Source organism: Danio aesculapii, chromosome 19, assembly GCF_903798145.1.
Source record: "Danio aesculapii chromosome 19, fDanAes4.1, whole genome shotgun sequence".
Lineage (NCBI taxonomy): Eukaryota > Metazoa > Chordata > Actinopteri > Cypriniformes > Danionidae > Danio > Danio aesculapii.
Genome location: NC_079453.1, coordinates 24,853,593 through 24,869,289, shown reverse-complemented (window position 1 = coordinate 24,869,289; position 15,697 = coordinate 24,853,593). Strand labels below are relative to the sequence as shown.

The 15,697-nt window shown below is 35.7% G+C and overlaps 1 protein-coding gene across 1 annotated transcript in view; it reads right to left on the bottom strand.

Moving 5' to 3' along the window:
* Positions 1 to 8,939: 8,939 nt before the first annotated feature.
* Positions 8,940 to 15,697, bottom strand: part of ctdp1 (CTD (carboxy-terminal domain, RNA polymerase II, polypeptide A) phosphatase, subunit 1) — a 210,415-nt gene continuing 203,657 nt past the window's right edge. The window contains exon 13 of the mRNA XM_056479626.1: positions 8,940 to 10,347. Coding sequence (XP_056335601.1) covers positions 10,188 to 10,347 — 160 coding nt within the window. The 3' untranslated portion in view covers positions 8,940 to 10,187. The remainder of the gene's footprint in view (positions 10,348 to 15,697) is intronic.

The window sequence follows — 15,697 nt, the reverse complement described above, 5'->3', positions numbered from 1 at the left end:
AAAATACAATGTTTGTATGTGTAGTTCCTATGTATGTGGGACTCTTATTTTGAAAACGGGAGAGGCAGAGAGACTGAAAAGAAGCTGTTCTCTGAAGCAGGCAGCCACACATGACCTAAATGTGTTCACAGCTCCACAGAATGCAAAATGCAGGACATAAAGATTGCAAATGTATTCAGCGCCATCTTGAAGAGACATATGGTGTTTAAATGTATCTTTTGTTAGTTTAACGCAGGGGTGTCAAAGTCAATTCCTGGAGGGCCGGAACCCTGCAGAGTTTAGCTCCAGCCTTGCTTCAACACACACCTATCTGTAGGTTTCAAACAAGCCTAAAGCACTCAATTAGTTTGATCAGGTGTATTTAATTAGGGTTGGAACTAAACTGCGCAGAGTTGCGGCCCTCCAGGAACTGGCTTTGACACATGTGGTTTAACGTGTATAATGTGAAATTTGCTTAGAATGTTTGTAATGAGGCAACAGATACGAGTGTATGTTTATACAGTAAAAGAGCAACAGACACATGTAAACTACTAAAATAAGTGTTCATGTATCGCAGGGCTATTCAATTAGTTTGTCATGGGGGTCAGTTCATGAAAAGCATCCCAAACGAAGGGCCAGAGAGATATGACAACAACATATAAGAGCCCATATGCTGTATTTTTGCTCTTTAAGACACCCACGTTGGCTTTTTCTACATTAAAATGTTAATATATTGTATTTTGAAACTACATAATATCACTGCATTGTACAATAGGCTTATTTACACACATTCAAATGTTGTATTTCAAAGCACAACAAAAGCTGTGCAATGCTTAAGTAGGCTTCTACTACATTTAGACACATTCATATGTTATGTGTTGAACTGCATAACAATTATGGATGCAACAATTATAGATTTTGGCAGTACGATTATAGTCTGAAGAATAATCATGTTTTCACGGTTATCAAGTCTAATGTAAATTTAAGCTTTATATTAGCTAAGTAGCTATTTAGATTAACTGTTGTTATCATCTGCGTTCATACATACATAATCATTTTAATAATAATTCGTCTAACATATTTTTTGTTTACATTGTACTGGAAGGCATGCACAATTCTCATCAGTACGGCGTGAGATGTTTTCTACTGCGTGCGCCCGGAAAGCCGCGAGTGCGTTCCTCCGCTTGCGCCCGCATATTGGCATATATTCTTACATTAGAAATAACAAACTTGCACGTGGAAAAGACGCGATATGTGAACAGCCAGCTGCTATAGTTAATCTGGTGTGTGCGTATTAGCTTCGGTGTACAAGCTCGGAACTTTAAACACAGTTGGGAACTTGGCATAATTTTGTTTAACTGCAGCAGTTTCTTTCCGTGCAACAGAAATGCGCTTAGAGAAGGCTTTACGATTAACTAACCATGACGAATTAAAGTGCAGTTAATAGTGAAATCGGCTAATCGTTCCATCCCTAATAACGATATCAGTGCATTGTACAAAAGGCCTTTTCTACAAACACATCCAAATGTTTTCGGCTGCCCGCGCCACTCGCTTATGGTGTCTCACTCCCTGCGCAGCCTTCAACTGCAGCTTGTGCTGTATTGAATAGACGCACGTCACTTCAGAACTATACCGGCCGTTTTTCGACTGAACTAAATTTATTTTTGATGTCTTGGTCACACTATTTGGAGGACCGGAACAAATTGCCTCAGGGGCTGGGTTCGGCCCGCGGGATGCCAATTGACTATCCCTGATGTATCATGTCATACAATTTAGCTCTTAGATTTTTCTTGAGTGAAAGTATACACATAAACTTTATAAAACTCATCTGTTTATGTGGAGGTTGATATTCATTTAGCTAAAGAAAGTTAAAATTTTTTAATTCAAATTTAAGTACATCTCTGCTGGTCCCTTTTGTCCAGTATAATTATAATTTAGCCTATATATAATCCAAAACACAACTCAGGAGCAAACTAGGTTACTCTGGTGGTATAAAGATATAGCTCACTGACTCCTGCCTAAAATAAACATCTCCACCACCTTGGTTTATAATGAATCTACTCAATTTGTTAAAATATTAATATTTGACAAATTAAGTGTTATTTTCGCACGTGTATTTAAGGGTGTTTTCACACCTGCCTTATTTAGTCGCACTAGAGTTCGTTTTCCCTCTTGGTGTGGTTTGTTTGGGCAGGTGTGAATGTAGTAATCGCACTCAAGTGCACACCAAAAGCGGACCAAGAAAGTGTAACAAGACCTCCTTGAAGAGGTGGTCTCAGTACGCTTTCAAATGAACTCTGGAGTGGTTTGTTTGTGGTGAGAACATGATCTGAATTAACAAAGACCCAACCGCAAAAAGTACTGCGCCCTTTTAGACTAATTCAACTGCCATAGTTCGATGCGCTGTGCATTATGGGATGTGGAGGAAACGGCACCTTCACAGTGTGCAATGCATTAAAACATTGTTTTCCAGCCGCAGCCGAGCTTCATTCTTTAAATGTATAGTTTGTCTAAAGTGAAGCTATATAAATGGTGGCTCTGTTGAACCATTCCTTCCAATAGACAACAAAAGAGTAGGCAACATCTAATGTAAATATCTATGCTTGGTTCAGACCAAATTAATCAAACTACAGATGTGAAAGCACCCCAAGAGTATATCAAAGTGTGTGTGTGTCTGAGAGATAGAAAAAAAAAGAAAAAAAGAGAGAACATGCCGTGCAGACCTAGGGGCAAGAGCAGAGTCCATTAATATTCATGACCATTCCAAATATGGTCAAAACAAAGCTTTTAATTCTAGGGGAAATTCCTTAGGTTATAGATAAGGATATAAAACCATTAAAAAAAACATACCTAAACCACATACCTACTATGTGAATTTCAGACAACAATTTAACATATTGAATCAATGCATTCTATGCCACCTTAAAATCAGATATCTGAATGTATTATCATATGATGAAGCTTTTATAATGATATTAATCAGTAACAATAATGCTGAAAAATGTAATGATGAGTAATGATTCAGAGTTGCAAGTTACAGGAATAAATAATAGTTAAAATAATTTTATTAGTAGTGGTATTTTAATACAAATAACAATAAAACAAAGTTAAGAAAAACTTTCTCCCAGAGTATACATTTCTACAGTTATTATTATTTTACTGATAGAATTGCTTGAAAAATGAATAATCCTTCAAAATATATGGCATGTGTCTAATTTTTATTTTATTTCATACCCATAATGCAAAGACATTCAGAGATTCAAGTCTGCTTGAAGTGTCTAAATCAGGGATGTCCAAACTCTGTCCTGGAGGGCCGGTGTCCTGCATATTTTAGCTCCAACCCAAATCAAACACACCTGAAGCAGCTAATCCAGCTCTTACTAGATGTACTAGAAAGTTCCAGGCAGGTGTGTTGAAGCAAGTTGGAGCTAAACTCAGCAGGACACCAGCCCTCCAGGACCGAGTTTGGACACCCCTGGTCTAAATCCTTTCAGGCCACTATATGCCACTATATTAGAAGTAAAGTAATCTATTATATATTAAAGCATTTGCTGAGAGAAAAGTCAAAACTGCGCCCTGAGCTTTTAATTATATCCAAACTCAAACACAAAGAAGCTAATTCTCATCTCATAGATGGCACAATTAAAAGATTAGTGGGTTTACGATGATTATTCAGAGAGGATGATCTGACTGAAAAGCCCACTGAGGTATCAAATCCGTAATCTCAGGATTAATTCAGTGGCGTGTCATGAGATTTCAGCGAAACCTCAGACCGTTCAGTACAGAAGCAGTGGGATCTTTAGTGAATCGCTGAAACTCAAGTGCAATCCTGAAATCACTGGAGTGTTTTCAGACCTGTGAGACATTTGAGAAACTCGTCCGTCGGACAGCAACATAAGTCAACATCATCAGTATTCCATATGAGTTTGTTCACAGTAACACTCACTGCACTGAAAGACTATTGAGTGTGTTTTATTGAACGCTTTCCAGCGGGTGGATAAACCGGGATCATAGAAACAGAAGAGCATCTCATACAACACAACATAACACTAGTCCAACCACTACTAAAACAGCAGCTTTCAGATAATCTTACTTACTTTAGGGAAATCCAACAGACACGATTTATTTTTAAACATTAGTTTTTATGACTGGTCTGCATTTAGTTCCACTAATTAGGCTAGCTGTTTTTAAAGGGATAGTTCACCTAAAAATGAAAATGTGCTTACCATTTACTCACACTCAAGTGGTTTTAAAGTTTTATGAAATTATTTCTTCTGTTGAACACAAAAGAAGATATTTTGGAAAAATGCAGCCATTAACATCCATAGTAGAAACAAAAAATACTATTATAGTCAGTTCCCCAAGTCAATTCTTCCAACCCAAGCTCATTATTGATACGTAACCCTGTATACATTTTTGGACAGTGCAAAATACATTTCAAGAGGTACGTTTTTTCAGTTTTTGTTTTTGCGAATCCACCAGAGGCCATGTGTACGTTTTTTCAGATCTCAAATTTCTTTTGCGAGTGCCATTAGCGCATGCTGTTCTCACATAAATCCACCAGAGGCCGCTGTTGACTGACTGACCAACCGATCCCCTCAACCACCCCCTTCCCTAAACCCAACCGATAGTGCTTTCAAAATTGACCCGATCACCCCCTTCACTAAACCAAATGACAGTGGTTCAAAAGCAATCCAGAAAAAGCCCTCATGGCTGCCTGATTTTTACCACATTTTCAGATCTTACCATGTTCTCACTCTGTTATTTACTTGTCTTTTTTTTTTTTTTTTTGCCTTTTGTTTTTTTAACCTGATTTCTGGAAGCGACACCGAACTCAAACCCCGTCATCATGATGAACTCCTCTCTGCATTTCAAGTCTGCCGACGTATGTGGCGAGCTACTGGGCGAACTGGTTACAGTGGAAAAGCCGTTCACATGGAGCAAAACGGTCAGCTGGTAGTGCAAAAAGAAACAGAAGTCAACGAGAAAATATAGCTGTTTGGATAAAAGTTAAGGATATGTGTGCAGTTCATCAGCACTGATGTCGACAGATGAGGGTTTGGCAATTCTACTGTAACGCTTTAGTATAAATTATATTTATTAGACTATTAGCTTGGTAAATCTAATGTCACTCTTTCCGGGTGCACATTCAGATGGCAAACGCAAATAACAAATCATGCAAATATGCAATTGAGATATGTAATTCAAATAGGAAAGTCATGATTCGAGCCGTTATTATCCATCTCGGCAGAATCTCAGATAGACAGAAAGGGATTTTCAGTGTAATGTTCTGCATGCATGTTTAAAGGCTTGCATATGTAATCAGTAAAATGTGTCTTTTCGTCAATTTATTCTTTTTTCTCAATCATTCTTCCTTTCTTAGTCGTTCATTCGTTTTCTATCTTAATCATTATTTTTCTTATTCATTCATTCTCTTATTCATTCATATTCTTTCTTATTCATTCTTTTTTCTTATTCAATCACATTATTCTTTCATTCATTTTCTTTTTTATTTATTTTTCCTTATTCATCCGTTCATTCTCATTCATTCATGCATTCCTTCTTTTTTATCTTAATCTTTCATTCATTCATTTTCTATCTTATTTATTCATTTTCTATCTTATTCATTCATTCTTATTCATTTTTCTTATTTATTCTGTTTTCTTATATTATTCATTCATTCTTTTCTATCGTATTCATTCATTTTTTTATCCTATTTCATTCATTTATTCTTTTTCTTTCATATGCATTCTTCATTTTTATTTATTCATTTTCATTTATTTTGTTTCTTATTCTTTTTCCATCTTATTCATTCATGCATTCCTTTTCTATCGTATTCATTCTTTTTCTTTTTATGATCATTCATGTCCTTTCTATTTCACTCATTAATTCTTATTCTTTTTCTATCTTATTTATTCATGGATTCCTTCTTTTCTATCTTATTCATTCATTCATTTCTATCTTATTTATTCATTCATTTATTTCTATCTTACTTATTCATTCATTCTTTTTCTTTCATATTCATTCTTATTCGTTTATTCATTTTCTATCGTATTCATTCATGCATTCCTTCTTTTCTATCGTATTCATTCATTCATTTTATTTCATATTCATTCATTCATTTTCTTTTTCATTCATTCATTATCTTATTCATTCATTTTCTTTATTCAATTATTATTTTCCATCTTATTCATTCATTCATTTCTCTTATTCATTCATTCATTTTCTTTCTTATTCACTGTTTTTCTTTCATATTCATTCATTCACTATTTTTCTTTTCCTTTCATTCATTCATTCATTTATTTTCCTTCATTCATTTTTCGATTGTTTCATTATTCCTTCCTTTCAAGTTAAAACTTCACACCCCATCAAAAAATGTCCAGAATGACATTTCTTTTTGTCCTATACATTACCAGTTTTCAGTTTGACTGCTATGCTATCACAAATTGTGAAAATGAAAATTTACAATACCAAGTTTGACGGAGACTTTAAGACCAAGTGGAGTCCTCTGCTGGCTGTTGCTTTGGTTATTTGGTAAAAATATTTGTGTACTCTCTTATGATAAATTTAAGTAAACAGACTTTTCCTGTAACAGACACCTTTTTACAAGCACCCCATACTTCATTGAAAACATTGTGCAATTCTCCTGCAGGTAAGTGCACTTGACCAACAACCTGTAAGACATATAGTACTCTTTTTTTTTTCCCATATGCTCAGAGGATTTTTTTAAACCAACTTAAACTTGTCATAGCATTTATGTACTGCTGCTCTCTAATGATTTGAAATGATTCTTTTATCCTGACATGAACTGTTTTGCATTAAAAAAAATCAATGCTAAATTAATAAATGTAAATAAAACCGTAATCTCACAACATTATTTATAAAACATAATATAAAATGTACAGTTTAAATACATGAGAGTACTTGAGTATAAAAAAGTATGGTAAATAATTTGATGACAAACAGATGAAGTAAATACTTTTGGTGCATCAAAAAGCGAGCACATCATGATATCAACAGACATGCTAAGAAAACTCAAATCAGTGGATAAAATGCCCCCAAAATGCATTGAAAAATAAAAAAAAAACTACAAAAAACTACTTGCACAAGTGAATAAACATGTTATATATTGTAAAATTTCATCACAGGGTTTCCAGTACTCAAGTTGACTCTTGAGGTAAACCAGGCATAAATCATAGATGAAGTTACCACCTCCAGTGATGCCGTTCCCATATTACTTAATGTTTTTCTGCTTCTTCTGTCTGGGTTTTGGAAAATGTTGCTTCAATGAGTGTAAATTCCAGGTACACTGGGTTTTGTGGGTAAAAGTAGTGCACAAATGTAGGAAATGAAGTGGAATACTACTATAAAATGTCTACCATGTCATGTAGTGCACACTATACACTACCTGACAAAAGTCTTGTGGTTGATCTCAGTTGTAAGAGCAACAAATAACTTGAGTTCTAGTTGATAAAGTGTTAGAAGGTAGATTTTTCCGATAAATCATCTGTTGATCTGCATCCCAATCATCACAAACACTGCAGAAGACCTATTTGACCCCACATGGACCCAAGATTCTGAAAGAAATCAGTCAAGTTTGGTGAAGGAAAAATCATGGTTTAGAGTCGCATTCTATTTGGTGGCGTGCGAGAGATCTGCAGAGTGGATGGCAACATCAACAGCCTGAGGTATCAAGATATTTGTGCTGCCCATTACATTACAAACCACAGGAGAAGGCAAATTCTTCAGCAGGATAGCGCTCCTCACTTCAGCCTCCACATCAAAGTTCCTGAAAGCAAAGAAGGTTAAGGTGCTCCAGGATTGACCAGCCCAGTCACCAGAATGAACATTATTGAGCATGTCTTGGGTAAAATGAAGGACGAGGCATTGAAGATGAATTCAAAGAATCTTGATGAACTCTGGGAATCCTGCAAGAACGCTTTCTTTGCCATTCCAGATGACTTTATTAACAAGGATTTGAGGCATTGCAGAGATGTATGGTTGCCGTCGTCCAAGCTCATGGGAGTCATACACAATATAAAATGTTTTTCAACTGCACCATGACTTTATATTCTTTACTGTACATTATTTCTTTGGATTTGACAAGACTTTTGTCTAAGCAAAGTCAGACCTTACTGTCCTAATTAAATAAAAATCAAGGCATGATCATATTTTTTTGGAAAAATAAGCGTAATCTAGAGGCCTTTGCCTTTCATAATAGCCACTTCTGATACCAAATAATCAACTAGAAGTTATTATTTGTTTTCCTAAAACTTTTATAAGCCACAAGACTTTTGTCAGGTAGTGTTTAGTGGATATGAAAGCTTTTTTTTGTATTGTGTCATATTTGGACTAACTTTAATTAGAAACAAATATATATGAGTGCACACAAAGTATTGAAGCTTTGCTGCTTGTTTTTTCCCAACCTGTTTTTTTCTTTTTGTCAGTGTTATTGTACGCTTGTTTTACTGCAATTTATTATTAAAACAAAATTCATGAAAAAAACAACACAATCCTTGAAAAAAAGCTCAAAACACAGGCTTATAAAACAAATCTTTATTAAATGAAAAGCATTTCTTTGTCAGGTACGAAATAGAATATACAAATACTTTACACTGTCGAAAACATCAACACAATTAAACAGAAGGAAAACCCATCAGTCAAAAACATCACAGGTGCCAGAACTGCACAAACATCTCAATATGTGTTAGATCTGGATGTCTAGTGGTTCAAAGCAGTTTAGCATGAATCCAAAAACTGGCTTTTAGACGAGCAGTCGTGATGGGAGTTTTATAGGTCCAGATCTGACCAGTGTGTACAGTGACGGTTCAGGGTGGCGCGAAAGCCAACCAAACACCCGGTTTAATGCTGCCACAGTGTTCACTATCAGCACCTGAAGCTGAATGATGAAGATGTTGATGATGAACGTATGCTGATGACATCACAGAGTGAAAAGTGTCTTTGAAAAAAAAAAAAAACACCAACAGAAGTTTTGACAGTTCCAGGACCAGTTCACAGAAACACAACAAATCTGTCATCATTTACTGCCCTTCATGCCAATCCAAAGTGTTATTTCCTGTTTTTTGTGAAACGAAATTGAAAATCCTTAAATGTCTGAGCAGCCCTTTTATCGACAACGAAATTAGATAGTGATTTATGTCAAACTGCTAGAAAAACAACAACAAAAAAATGTAAGTGGCCCATGTGATTCATGAAAATACTTTCTAATGGTCAGAACCACACATTTTTATATACGATAAACAGAAGTCAAGTAGAAGAAGTGGAAGTTAAATGGATTATAAAAATGGTGAACTAACATTATAATTGATGGCTATTGACCAAATGATGTCAAATCCACAACAAAAGTCGCAGAATTGTAGTAAACAATGACTTTTCTCAAATAAATCTCTTGTATGGCTTTAAAATATGGGTATTTGTCATAATAAGGTTCTTTTTCACTCTTCAATATTAATGTTCACTGTATGAAAAACAACAGTCCATCTCGATATGCATCTCATTATGTAGATTTCTAACATAAGCATGAGTAAATGATGACAGAATTATACACCACATTTCCTTGTGAACTTTTCCTTTAACATGCAAAAACAACACCAATCTTGTTCGCTGTGTTATGGTAATAATGGCTGTGGGCGTGTCTAAGGGTGCTGGTGTTCTGGGATTGGTGCAGCACAGTGTCAGTCACACAGGGGCATCAGTGGTACTGGATGACGCACAAAACAAAAAGGAAAGAAAATAGATGACAGGACACATTGGGACGTCTGAGTTTGACTGCTGGTGAGGACCCCTAAACATCTTCTGTTGCTCACAGGTCTCATCTGCAAGCCCACTTCAGACTCTTTGGCATTCGTCACCAATTAGCGGAAATATGTCTTTTCATTTACATTGACATAAAAATGAGTTTCGGAACTGGAACAAAATAAGATCAATCAGACACAGAAGCTCTACTTCCCACACCGCTATGTACTGTAAATTCACAATAAAACAAATTTGTGTTGGACTTGTTCTACTAAAACTCTGTACAAGTTTGTACATAACTATCTATTTTGTAAACCTTTTTGTTTTCACTCACACACACACACACACACGCACACATTTATATGCGCTGTATAACAGCGACAAAAATGCATGTTTTGTCTCAGGTACCTCTTGAGAACACATTAGTTCATTTGCATCGTCGCCCAATCAGCTCACATGAAGTCATTTAGCTCCGCCTCCAGCGCAGCAGCCATTTCATCGGCCTCTGAACTGCTGCCCTCCTCATCTTCATTGGAGTCTTTACTGGAGTCGCCATCCTCCTCATCCTTATCTTCATTCTCTCTGGCCTCCTCCAGTTTTCTTTTATGGCCCCTAAAGATAGAAAGCACAGAGGCGTTGGTCAGTCAAAGAAGCTCATTGGTTCAAAGCGGTTTGGTTGCCAGGGTTGTGCGTGGCAGTGTCGAGTGTTGTTGACAGTGATTGGTTGCAGCTCTCTGTCATGGTTTGCAGGCTGCTGGTCCACATGTCACCATCTGCATCTGACAGGCACCAGTGGAGAGCATCGGTGCTAGGAGTCTAGTGCACTTCAAAGCTCAAAATGCCATCCTAACTTGCACTCCAAAACATTTGGTGGAGGATTTACTTCAGAACTATTTTCACTCAGAATGTGGGGGTACATTTCACAAATAAATCTAAAGAACTCAGAAACTGGAGAAAAAAAAAAAATCTGGAATACATGAAAAGAAACTGTAAATAACAATAACCTGCGATTTAAATGTGAATTTTTGAAGTAGAAAGGAAAACAGCCAGGTACTGGAAGTCAAATCTCTATTCATTTTCTTTATGGAGGAATTTAATTTGAACAACAACGACGTAACACTCAACAATAACGCTAGATCTTATTTGAGAAAAGAGATTTTATTCAAAGTATTGGTTCTGTTGAAGCTGCCGAGCAACTTATGATCAAGTTGAGGAGAAAACAGCTTGGAAAACAGCTTGGAGAAAAATCATTCATGCAAAATGTGCACCAGTTTTTAGCACATTTTTACAATCACTCCATATGAAAAAAAAATTGTGCATTTATGAAGTACGCTTCACATGGGTGAGTGGGCTTGACAAACCACCTCTCTTTCTCAAAAAAAAAAAAATACAACAACTCCCTCCTCCTTATTCCAGCATTCTCTGAGCTCTAACAATGCATTTGTTTAACTAGCACTTCTTGTGTGTATTACCTCTTCTTGTTGATTTGCTGAATTCCTCCTCAATTGTAAGTTGCTTTGGACAAAAGCATCTGCTAAATAAGTGGTCCTCAATCGCCGGGCCGCGGACTAGTACCGGTCCGTGGATCAATTGGTACAGGTACCACAAAAAAATCATTAATTATTTACGTTTTATATATTACCTGAGTCTGAACAATCGTTTCTATTGAAAAATCTTTTATTTTGAATGACCGTATTCTCTCGCTTACATCTCGATCACTTGAGCGTCCAAATTCAACCCACAAGCAGCAAAATGAGTAAAAAAAGACGTCTTTGGAAAGTTTCTTTGCTAAGAGAAAACGGCCGAGTGAAGGAACTGACAAGGGATGGATTCACAACCCCCTTGTCAACAAATTAGGTGAATCCACCATGTCTGTGCAAGAAGATCAACTGCTGGAGATCGAAAACAACAGCAGCCTTTTAGGGGCCGTTTGCATATTGCGCCTTTTCTAGAGTTATCACAATTTAGTTTTTTTCAATGGAGGTGTGCCGCTTGCGCACAAAAATGGTGTGACACACTCACGCCTTCCAGATGCACCCAGTTGAATGAATTCCGCGAGTCACATTATAAGAACTGACCGATCAGCTTTAGCTTGTATAGAATATACAGATATTAGTAGACTAATTATCTCAGAGAACCACAGAACACACAAACACTGTGGTGCTTTTCTCCATAAGTAAAACTTGTATCAGAGCGACAGCAATGTTTTGTCAGCTTGTCATCCTCTGAGAAAAACGGTTGATGGTCGCCTAGCAACCTACGAACCAACATCATAGTTTCACGGTATTACAGTATTGTGATTATTGCTCTAAAATATATTCTTTTAAAATGACTGGGTTTCCCTTTTTGAACAAAACATATTTTATTTTGAGAAACGTTTAAAATATTTTGTATCAGTAAACCTCTCAGGTTAAATAATTCAAATGAACCATTGACCTCTGCTGTCTTCATTAGTTCCAAAAACACAGATTTCATTACAATTTAAAATGTCATCTTTGGATATATTTTCTGCTGAAGAAACTGTTGTCCTAAAAAAAAAGTAAATAAAAAACCTTACACATAACTTAGGACCGGTATTGCAGAAATTTTTAACGGTTTTAAAACCTTGACCTTTCCAAACCGCGGTATACCTTGAAAACGCCCCATGCCTAATATGTATCCAACTTCACGCCAAAAGTTAGTTCATTTCTCCAGAGTTTTTATTTTTAAATGATGCAATCATTTTCTTTGGTTCATGGTATTTTAGTTAAACTAACCCTCAACTAACCCTTAATAAAGTACTGTACATTTTTGTACCTTTTTATTTTTGTTTGATTGAGGTTCAGATACTTTTTATTTGCTTGTTACAACAAGTGTAAAAATGTTATTTTATATTTCTATAGATACATTTCTGAAAAAACTATCAGCAATCCGATATTGCTTTATTTACAAACTAGAAAAGCCACAGCATGTGTTATAGAATAAACAAAGTAACATCTCGTATTGCACACCAAAAGAAAGTGTTTTTTTTTGTTGTTTTTTTGGCTGTGTTGTAGCAAAACAGATGAGTTGCACTAGAAATCTTTATTTGCATACACTGCCATTTCAATCGATTACGCTCATGGTTACTGCAAGCTATCTAAATGCAGAGTGTGACAGTCTTATTTTTGTGACAAAATAAGAGTGAAAGTTCATGATGAAATCTGAACACAAGTAGTTACAATAGATGCATTTGAATAACATTTCCTTACATAACTAGTCTAATGGCACATCATATGTATCTAAAGCTATTGTGTTTAGCATAACTTTACATATAAATGTGACTTGCAAATGACAAATCAGAATCAAACATTCCTGTGCTGGTTAATAGTTTAACTTCCTGAGGTAGACAAATAACATTAAGGTTAAACAGATTCTCGTTACTTATAAACATCTGGACTTGAAAGTGCTATTGATCAAACTAGTGCTATTGATATTCAACTACAAATAACGCAAATACAGAAATGCAAATGTTCTCAGTAGTTTCGATGACTCCCTTTTACAATCACACAGCCGACCACAGAAATCATGTCTGGCCATGAAATAGAGCCCATGCATCCTCTCATGAATCTGTATTTCCATTGAAGTGCTCCTGACAGAAAGATGATGTAACACACTGTTCGCATGAATGCTGCTCTCTTAAACACAATCCTGAACAGATGAATCATAATAAATGTGGTGAAAAGGATTTGGTTAAAATGCTAATTGTCTCAAAGGGCCCATCAATCACTGACGGATCTGTCTGGAAGAAATATGGTTTGAAAGTGGAGGTCAGGAAGTTTTTTTAACATTTGAAAGAAATGAGCTCTTTTATTCAGCAAGGGCACTTTAAATTGATGAAAAGCGACAGGAAATACATTTATAACGCTTTAAAAGTTTGCTGTCAAATATATGCTATTCATCAGAGTGTTTTAACTTCAAAACTTAAAATTGTGTGTTATAAAATCAGAACTGAAACTTGCAATTCTGAGAAATCAAAAAATTCTGATCTCACAATTCGGACTCTATAACACGCATTGCCAAGTTTAAACTGTCTCGCAAGTGAGAAAAAAATGTGAACTGCAAGATGAAATCTCAGGAGTGCAAAAAACATGGTGATGAACAATCTAATTAAGGGTCTAAGAATCCTTGTAGCAAACTTCATGTAAGTGCTGCTTCAAGAAAGCAACCGTTCATTTGTGTTGTGTTTTACTTTGATTTGTTTATAATCCTTTATTCATTCATTCTTTTTCTTTCAGGCTTAGTCCCTTTATTAATCTCAGGTTGCCACAACGGAATGAACCACCAAATTATCCAGCATATGATTTACAACCCATCACTGGGAAACATCCATACACACTCATTCACGCACATACACTACGGACAATTTAGCTTACCCAATTCCCCTACAGCCCATGTCTTTGGACTGTATGGGAAACCGAAGTACCCGGAGGAAACCCACGCAATCAGGGGAGAACTTGCAAACTCCACACAAAAAATGCCAATTGACCCAGCCGGGGCTCGAACCAGCAACCTTCTTGCTGTGAGTACTACCCACTGCACCACCGTGACGCCCTATTCATTTATTTTTCATTGAATTATTTTAATCATATGATCATTAGTCATTTGTATAATTATCATTATTTCATTTTATTGATTATTAGTTTATCATAATCATTTATCATTAGATTTGATAATTATTATTGATTATTCTTTGTCATTTTATGATGTTTTTATATTTTATTATTACTATTTTCTTATGATTATTGCTTTCTTATTATTTCGTTTTTCCATATTGTTATAACCTTATTGCTGTGTGGATTCAAGCGACAGTTGTTTTCATGAGTAAGAGGTAAGAGAATGTCTCCAATTCAAGGTCTGTTTTGTTTCTGGACAATGTTGTGAAGCAGTAATTTTCCTTTGCTGCTGCTTGTGGTATAATAGCACTTGCTTCGTCAATTGGGGAAGTTTTTTGCCTCACCACTGTCGCCACTGGCTTGCTTGGTTTGGGACTTGTGGAGCTGTGCATCGATGGATTTGCTCTTCAGTGTTTGAACTTTCAGCAGTGAAATTTGAACCACACTGAACTGAACTTCAACTCTGAAATCTGGACTAGAACTTAAATGTTAAGCTGCTTTGACACGATCAACATTGTAAAAGCGCTATAGAAATAAACATGAATTAAATTGAATTGCTGGATTTATCGTGGTCGGACGAAGTATGAGCATTGAATCATATGCAACTAAGATTATTCAATAAACTCTGCGTTCTCTCATTATCATTACTTAGTCTCCTGCTTCTGCTCCTCTTTGGCTTTCTCAGTCAAATCCTATATTGAGAGGAGACTATTATTCAGTTGAATACTGGTTAACAGGTTTGGGTACTGAGCTGCTCCGTTGGTTTGTTGTCTGGATACCCATAGAAAAAGACATTTTCTGACAGGATCTGGGGTCCAGATGGGCTAGATCTTATTTATATGGCATAAAGAGTGTGTTCTAACAGTGAGAATTGCACAATTTAAAGATATCAATCTTTAAGATTACTGAGATATCAGTCAGACTTCAGAGATTAAAAAAAAGTTGCAATTACTTTTTCAGTTTTTTTTTTATTTTGTGGCAGAAAATAAATCAACATTTATAATATTAAGCACTGTTTTCTGAGCATCAATCATATTAAAATGATTTAATCATGTGACATTTAAGAATGTAGTAATGATGCAAAAAAATTCAGCTTTAAAAGAAAACTAAATAAATTAGTGTACAGCATCGTAAAAATTGCAATTCAATTAATTACTTTATATAAAATGAATGCAAATTTAATTTAGCAAAAAAGCAGCAGACTTATGGACCTTAAAGTAATGCTTGATAATGGATTTGTTGAATGAATAATAGATGCTACTCGATTTAAACATTACAGTTTAATATGTATCTTTCTATAAGTAGGTAATGAGAATTTAAAGTCATAA